The following is a 7603-nucleotide window of genomic DNA, read 5'->3' as shown; positions in this document are numbered from 1 at the left end:
ATTCACATTTCTTTATTCGTCATTCTGTCCATATACTTTCATTCCGTCTTTTAACCAAAATGAGCTAAAACCGCTAGGAGATCATACTTAAATACAAAGAAAGGAGTATACTGTCTCGACCAACTAACATGATCCACAACGTATTTTAACCCAATTCAGCGTATTTAGAATACCCTCTTTTAAGATACGTAGGTGAGATTAGTGTTGAGAGTTAGACCACATGTTGCCCTCAACAAAATTGGTTGGGAGGAGGATGTTTATTTACTTGAGATTTAATTTGAAAGGGACAATTAAATTAAAGTGTATTATTTTTATGGGAGCGCAGGTAATAAAACACCCGGATTAGCAATTTTGGGCTTTTGTCTTGTATTAGAAAACGGATTTTAAATTTGTATTTCACACGACACATCTTGAGTTTGATTCTTGTCAAAAGTAAACCGTAATAAGAAGATGCTGAAATACAATCTTTCGGCCCCTGAAGTAGTGAACTACTGTATCAAAGCCTAAGTCCCCTTTTTATTTAAAAACAAAAAACAAAAAAAGTAAATGAAGTCATCGCCATTTCTTCTTCTTCTTAAACTATTTCCATTCATTTTTGTAATTTCCATCTCCCTCCCTATCAAGTACCTCTCTCCTTCCATCTCTCTCCTCTCTGAAACCCTAAATCTCCATGGGAGAATCTATGCCTCCTCGTCGCATTTCCGTTCACCAAACTCTCGGAGGTGGCCCTGGTACTCTCTCTCTCTCTCTCTACACATATGCGTATGTGTGTGTATGTATATATACATGCACACACATAATTGCACGGATGCTGTTGATTTGTAAATCCATAGATTTATATTCGCGATTCTGATTTGGTATGAATCGATTCTACTTCCATTGGCGATGACTAACCATAATCTTGTTTTAACATTCCGTAGATTTGGATTATGGAATAATCATTACATTGTTCTTGATCTTAATACAACCTAATTGACGTTGTGTGTTGATTTAACTTGTGATTAATGTTGTTAATTCTGGGGTTTTTGGTAGTTGCCGATGTGCTGCTGTGGAAGAAATGGAGTGGAGGAGTTTTACTGCTGACCTCTACGACGGCGTCGTGGTTGCTGTTTGAGCGAGCTGGTTACAATCTCTTGTCATTTGTGGCCAATGTTCTACTGCTTCTTGTGGTCATCCTTTTCCTCTGGGCCAAATCTGCTTCTCTTCTCAACAGGTAACCCTCTCATTTTTGGCTATTTTTCGCTGCGTTTCTTGTATACTTTTTACTGATCTTGTTATCCCACCGAGAATTTCCGGGTTCATTTAGCTTTAGATCAGACGTGTATTTATTAGGAGTATGTTATTTTGGATTATTGAACTAGTTTTTCCTGAATACGTCATGTAGAAAGTAACCAAGAACGCAATATCAGTTGAATTAATTTTTTTTGGGAACGATGGGTGGTGATTTATACTGTTCTGAGGATTGGTTTTAGTTTGAGGCGATTTTAATGAAAAACGGGCTATGCTGTCTTTCAGACCTTTGCCTCCTCTCCCTGATATGGAAATCTCTGAGGCCAATGTTGTGAAGGCTGCTGATGCACTGCATGCTGGGATTAATCGTGTACTGTCTATTGCACGAGACATTGCTATTGGGAGAAATTGGAAGCTCTTTCTTCAGGTTAGGCGTAGTTTATTTCCCCCCCCTAGGTTTATGGTTTCAAGGAGGTGGTTTTTATGGATTACGTAGAACAGACCATTATGAATTTTACTGATTGGAAATTTTGGTTTGCTTCTGTAGGTTGCTTTCTGCTTATGGCTAGCTTCTTATGTCGGAAGTTTCTTCAACTTCCTTACTCTTTTCTACATTGGTAATCTCTTTACTGCACCTTGTATCTTTATATGTTTAGTTTAGGTGCATGCTTGAAAGATTTGCAATATTTATTTACGGACATTTCTTTAACTATTATCCAGGGGTTCTTCTAAGTCTTTCAGTGCCCGTGTTGTATGATAAGTATCAGGACCACATTGATGATAAGCTGCATGTAGCAAACAGAGTAATACAAACACAGTACAGGAAAATTGATGATAGCATCCTAAAGAAAATTCCACTGGGTTCAAACAAGGAGAAGAAGCTACAGTAGGTAAGTGTGATCTCTTTCTCTCCCGAGACACTCTTCTATTTATCTATTCATATTAATTGTTCTTCCCTGTTGTTGGCAGTTTGCGTATCAAGGCATTAGAGGAATTAATTCAGGCTATTTTTGTTATGCTGAATCTTTGTGCAATGTTGGTTTGAAATTTTTCTAGGTTTTGTTTTTTGTGGTGGACATGTTGAAGCATGTGATCAGTGTTTTTAGTTAAAGCATCTTGTGAACTATTCAAGTGTGAAATCTCTTGCATCATTATGCTTTACAATGTTCATTATTTGTACTGAGCATGAAGCTGTAATTTTGCAAACCCAGTTTTAATTTATGGTATATGGTAGGAATTTTTAAGCGAAACATACTAGTAATGAAACAGAGTCATGTAGTGGTGTGCTACCTTTCACTTTCCTGATGTTACTCCCAAACTTCCAAATCTGGGGAAACAGAAAAGGAAGGCCAGAGCTTTGAATGGCTAGAGAGGAATGGAAGACCATCTTTAGAATGGTTGGCACAAGTATAACTGATTTCTGGGTATGGGTCTTTGGTGTCTTACGGATTATGATGGGATGATTGAGCAATCTCTACAGCTTCTTTTCGCAGACAATGGAAAAGATTGAAGTCCTTCCTATATTCTGTGTCTGTTTCGAGAAACTGTCCTGTCTTTACTGCAGTTTTTTTGTGTTATGAAAGTCTGTAAGACAACAGGGCAGTGTTTACACTAACCCTGGTGCCTCTAAATTCCTTAGAGGAACAAATAAATGTAATAAAAAAAAAAGAAGGGAAAAGAAGCTGCAAGGATTGCGATGTAAACATCGCAATTAATAAATTTATTTGCACCTGACATTTAACTTAGTAACTCCCACTAGAATTAGCCCTTGCTTCCAGTGAAAAATAAACAGTATTTCCATTTCAGTCAATCTAATTTTCAGCTTTCGTACAACAACAACAACAAAGTCTTTTCCCACTAAGTGGGGTCGGTTATATGAATACTAGAATGTCATTGCGCTTGGTTCTGTGTCACGTCTTCCATTATATCCAAGTACTCTCTTTTCTTAGAGTCTCTTCCAAAGTCTTCCTAGGTCTTCCTCTACCCCTTTGGCCCTGGACCTCTATCCTGTAATCGCATCTTCTAATTGGAGCATCAGTAGGCCTTCATTTCACATGTTCAAACCATCGTAACCGATTTTCTCTGATCTTTCCTTCAATTTCTCATCTCTACTACACCCATTTTATGTTTGTGTTGATGCTTCACTGCCCAACATTCCGTGCCATAAAGCATTGCCGGTCCTATTGTCGTCCTATAAAATTTTCCCTTGAGCTTCAGTGGCATACGGCAGTCACACAACACGCCGGATGCCCTCTCCACTTCATCCATCCAGCTTGTATTCTATGGCTGAGGTCTCCATCAAACTCTCCGTTCTTTTGCAAGATAGATCCTAGGTAGCGAAAACGGTTGCTCTTTGGTACTTCCTGATCTCCAATTTTCATCCCTAACTCATTTGAGCCTCCGTTTGCACTGAACTTGCACTCCATATACTCTGTCTTTGATTGGCTTAGGTGAAGACTTTTAGATTCCAACACTTTTCTCCAAACGCCTACCTGTCATTGTCATTTTGGCTCTGAAGAAGAAAACTCACTTGGATTAGTTTAGTGTACTGTACTAATTTTCCAGACTATAATTGTTTTCTGTTTTCACTTTGACTAGTAAAGCGAAACTCATATTGAAGTATGAATGCTGTTGTTCAAGAGAATACGATGTTCTTACAGATCGTATTGATTTTATGACAGGCATTTGCATATGAAATAATTTAACAATGACTTTTCTTTGATAATTCTCAGTGGATGCATAAAATTGAACAAGTTTTGGCGTCTTCGAGTTCTAATTTTGATGTACTATGCTAGCTATTTTGTCTCTGAAAGTATTCATATGGTATTGCCTTTAAAAGGTATTTGGGGGCAACAAAATCAGTTTCATTTAAATCTTAATGAATATAATTTCTTACATATTGCATTAAACCATTATTCACAATGTACACCAGGATATATGAAATTCGCCAATTTGTCTAATTTCATATGACATTGGCCCTCTGAAGTTTTTTTTTTGTTGTTTTTCTTTGAATGGACTACTCATTTGATTTCTTTCACCGTCTCTGTGTGTACACTGGTATCATATTTTTGTAGATTCTGTTGATTTAGTTGCTGCTGATTTTCTCTAAAACACATGTACATATGGTGCAGGGTATTATGGAGCTCCGGAAAGTGTGATAACAACCTTATACAAGGCTTTCAACGTACGAAGTAGTGTACTTCGGTTATCTTTTTATTGGCATGCTGCGGCTATACATATTGACAGTGAAACAGCATCATTGACAAGGTTTGGGTGGATCCCGTTAGTGTCTGCGTTTGAGATTCAGTGTTACATCGTTTTTGGCTCTGGATCTTATAATCTTGTTAGGTTTTTGGTGAATAGTTATTGGATCATTGGATCTTGGTGGTTAAAACTTTGTGTTCATCTCCATGGGATGAAAGAGAGAAACTTAATCATTCTAATGAAATATTAAGTGTTTTGGTTTGCCATCCTTTTATGTTTCATCGTTGTATGTTTTAATTTTCCTCTTATTTCTGTGTCAGTTTGTTAGCCTAGAAACTTTCCGTGCATGATTTTTTGCTGGGTGCTACTTACAACAACAAAGTCTTATCACACTAAATGAGATTGGTTGTATGAATCTTAAAACGTCATTACACTTGTTTTGTGTCAAGTTTTCGGTTAGTTCCAAGTACTCCACGTTTTTTCTTAAAAGTCTTTTTTTGAAGTCTTTCTAGGTTTTTTTCTACCCATTTTGTCCTAAGCTTATGGCTCGCAATTGCATTTTCAAACTGAAGCTTCTATAGGTCTTTGTTTTACATGACCAAACCACTTTAATCGATTTTCTCATCTTCAATTGCGGCCACCCCTCCTACTTTACATCTAATATCCTCGTTCTTAATCTTGTCATTTCTCGTGTCCCTACACATCCAACAAAGTATTCTCATATCTGCTACACTCATTTTTCGATCATGGTGATGCTTGACTGCCCAACATTCCATGTCGTATTGGATAGTGCAAATCTCATTTTTGTGTTAAAAGTTCCAAGTATAATACAATTGGAAAGAGGCAGCAAAACCTACGAATATAATACAGAAATGCATTCGTCTTATAACATCATAGAGAAGCAAAAACACTTAAAAAAGAATCACAGCTTCAATGCTTTGAAAAAAGGTAGGGCAGTATTTATGCGAATCTGGGAATGGGAATGCCTTCAGAAGGTGGCAACGTTACTGAGCGCAACAGCTCTAGCGAGAAGAGAAGTCCCAGGAAGTGAGAAAGGATAGTGTTTGCCGATGCCTGCAACGAAAACGCCAAACAAACGAATAGAAATGTCAGTCTTCTCCCAATTGCAAATTCCTTTTTCGAAATCATGCCCAAAAACTAAAAGGTAACTATACTCTACAGAGTTTGAGGCATACTGATGACCCGTTAGAACAGGGAAACTGAAAGTATACTCTGCAAGACTACGGGGTATTATCTAACCTAATGTTTCAGAACAGAACGAAAAGTAAAGTGAGATATATGAATCTACCTGCACCAAGAATACATCCAAGGCAAGAACAGGACTGTAACCCGGAGTGAGACCCTGATACGGATTTGCAGAGGAAGTAAAAGCCTTAGCAACCAACAGTCCTACCGTTGCTTGCATGCCAAGAACAGCAGCACCCATACCCAAAATGTTCAGAAGAATGCCATTCTTTAAGCTTTTTATAACATCAGCGCGTGGAGGAGCCTGTATATTATAAGCAGTGAAACACAGATGTAATAGGTAAAAGTTGCCATCGGAGAACAAAGTCAGATAATTATCGGTTATGAAAACATCTTTTAAATGTGGGAGGAATTTGAGCCAATTTCAACAAGAAACCCAATAATGGGATGATAATGATGGACGAAAATAAAGAAGAATGAAAGCAGATGAAGTGCTCACAGGCAATTATGATTACAAGGATTCAAATTCATTGAAGTGCGACTGTAAGTACAATTTATTTGGGTGACAGTGACAGACAACTCCATTGTTATCTTATTCTGTTATCGAAGAGTAGATCAATAGATTTTATACTTTCAGCCTATTCAAGCTGGCAACGGATATTTCAGTTCATTCAAGATAATGGGCATCGGTTGAACATATCATTATCAGCATGCCACGGATGATGGAACTTCACAATTCACATCATGCACAAAGCCCATGCAACTTAGCATTTGTCCGAAAACAGTATTATCGCCTTTATGAAACAAATTTCACAAAGCACATACAATTCAATCACAAACACAAATAGCTTTCCCAAAATTGACAATTCCACAATACCTTTGCAGGGTCACTTGCACTTCTTCGAAGCTTATCCGAGAGGCGAATGTACCCAAATGACCAAAACACAGAGATGAATCCCGCCACAATCCCACCCGCAGTGGCATAAAAAGTAGGTGGTGACGAAACCTTGCCGGTTATAACAACCGAAAACGAAAGAATCACGGCCGCCACAACAGTGCTGACCAGCTGCCCCCAAAACCCTAAACTACCCAACCTCTTGAAATACCTTGCTGTACTCTCTAACCTTTTGGCTACCTACACACCACAAACCACCTAAAGCACTTCACCTTTCAATCAAATCATCAACAATGCAATGCAAATTTTGAAATTGAAAAATCTATCGTTTCGAAATTGGGTCAATTCAGTACAAATTTCTGTAATTTCACTTCATGGTCTTACATTTTCCCGTAAACCAAACAGAAAATAGAATAAATTAGGCAAAGTAGAAGAAGGAGAACCTGAAGGAGCTTGGCCCTTTCGGTTTCGTCGTTTGGGGAGGTGAAGTTCTGAGAAATTGGAGGGGAAGATGCCCTGATGGTGCTGATGGAGAGCTTTGGTCCTCTGTGGGTGGGAGCAGCATACGAAGAAGAAAACGAAGAAGAGAGAGTGAGGCTGGGCACGTGGCGGTCGGAGATTGATCGAAGAGGAACGTGATACACTAAGGGCCGAGTCGTGACAGATGTAGGTGGCGCCGCCGTGAAGTAGGCGGCGCGTGTCACCGGCGATAATAGAGTTTGCATAATTAAACGGTTAGCAGAAAGAGGGGGAGGGAGAGTGTGTGGGAGCTTTTTTTGCTGTCGTACTGAGTTTGGGGAGCTGCTGAGGGCATGTTTTTGGGCCCGTAAACATTTGACATCCTATGAAATTTGGGTCATAAGCCTAAATGGTGAGAAATATGGAACCGGGTCGAATTTTGGGTCATCAACCAGGACTAGATAGAGCTGGTTGGATACGGTCTGGATTGGATCGGTTCAGACGTCAAACAACACATTTGAAGCGTGGGTTCGAAATCCGTCGGTGGCTAATCTAACAAAATTTATTATTTGAAAAGAAAAAAACGATGAAGTGGAACAGTTCACATTA

The 7603-nt window shown here is 38.7% G+C and overlaps 2 protein-coding genes across 3 annotated transcripts; one reads left to right on the top strand and one right to left on the bottom strand.

Annotated features, from left to right (window-relative positions):
• Nucleotides 1-549: 549 nt before the first annotated feature.
• Nucleotides 550-4700, top strand: LOC103401288 (reticulon-like protein B11). 2 transcript variants are annotated; one of them, XM_008340001.4, is made up of 6 exons: nt 550-731; nt 1033-1213; nt 1516-1657; nt 1778-1847; nt 1951-2120; nt 4362-4700. In XM_008340001.4, the coding sequence occupies exons 1-5, from the start codon at nt 671-673 to the stop codon at nt 2118-2120; spliced, it is 624 nt and encodes a 207-aa protein (XP_008338223.1). In that variant the 5' UTR covers nt 550-670; the 3' UTR covers nt 4362-4700. The 2 variants fall into 2 exon arrangements, with proteins under 2 accessions (XP_008338223.1, XP_017178893.1); XM_017323404.3 differs by having other exon boundaries at nt 554-731; nt 2200-4700.
• Nucleotides 4701-5214: 514 nt separating this feature from the next.
• Nucleotides 5215-7383, bottom strand: LOC103401289 (protein TIC 21, chloroplastic). Its single transcript, XM_008340002.4, has 4 exons — nt 6979-7383; nt 6518-6775; nt 5744-5944; nt 5215-5508 (listed from the first exon to the last, which is right to left on the bottom strand). Exons 1-4 carry the CDS (start codon nt 7258-7260, stop codon nt 5395-5397), a joined length of 855 nt encoding a protein of 284 aa, XP_008338224.1. The 5' UTR covers nt 7261-7383; the 3' UTR covers nt 5215-5394.
• Between the last annotated feature and the right edge of the window lie 220 nt (nt 7384-7603).

This window comes from Malus domestica, chromosome 10 (assembly GCF_042453785.1).
Source record: "Malus domestica chromosome 10, GDT2T_hap1".
Classification (NCBI taxonomy): Eukaryota; Viridiplantae; Streptophyta; class Magnoliopsida; order Rosales; family Rosaceae; genus Malus; species Malus domestica.
The sequence above is the reverse complement of the archived record's forward strand: the minus strand, read 5'-3'. Positions and strand labels throughout refer to the sequence as shown.

What these genes read in the sequence shown, in the direction of transcription:
- LOC103401288 (XM_008340001.4), top strand. Translation starts at nt 671, where the DNA reads ATGGGAGAATCTATGCCTCCTCGTCGCATTTCCGTTCACCAAACTCTC. An exon ending in TCTGCTTCTCTTCTCAACAG is followed by an intron (nt 1,214 to 1,515) that starts GTAACCCTCTCA and finishes GCTGTCTTTCAG; the next exon opens with ACCTTTGCCTCCTCTCCCTG. An exon ending in CCTTACTCTTTTCTACATTG is followed by an intron (nt 1,848 to 1,950) that starts GTAATCTCTTTA and finishes ACTATTATCCAG; the next exon opens with GGGTTCTTCTAAGTCTTTCA.
- LOC103401289 (XM_008340002.4), bottom strand. Translation starts at nt 7,260, where the DNA reads ATGCAAACTCTATTATCGCCGGTGACACGCGCCGCCTACTTCACGGCG. An exon ending in AAAGGGCCAAGCTCCTTCAG is followed by an intron (nt 6,776 to 6,978) that starts GTTCTCCTTCTT and finishes TGTGGTGTGTAG; the next exon opens with GTAGCCAAAAGGTTAGAGAG. An exon ending in TGGATGTATTCTTGGTGCAG is followed by an intron (nt 5,509 to 5,743) that starts GTAGATTCATAT and finishes TTTTCGTTGCAG; the next exon opens with GCATCGGCAAACACTATCCT.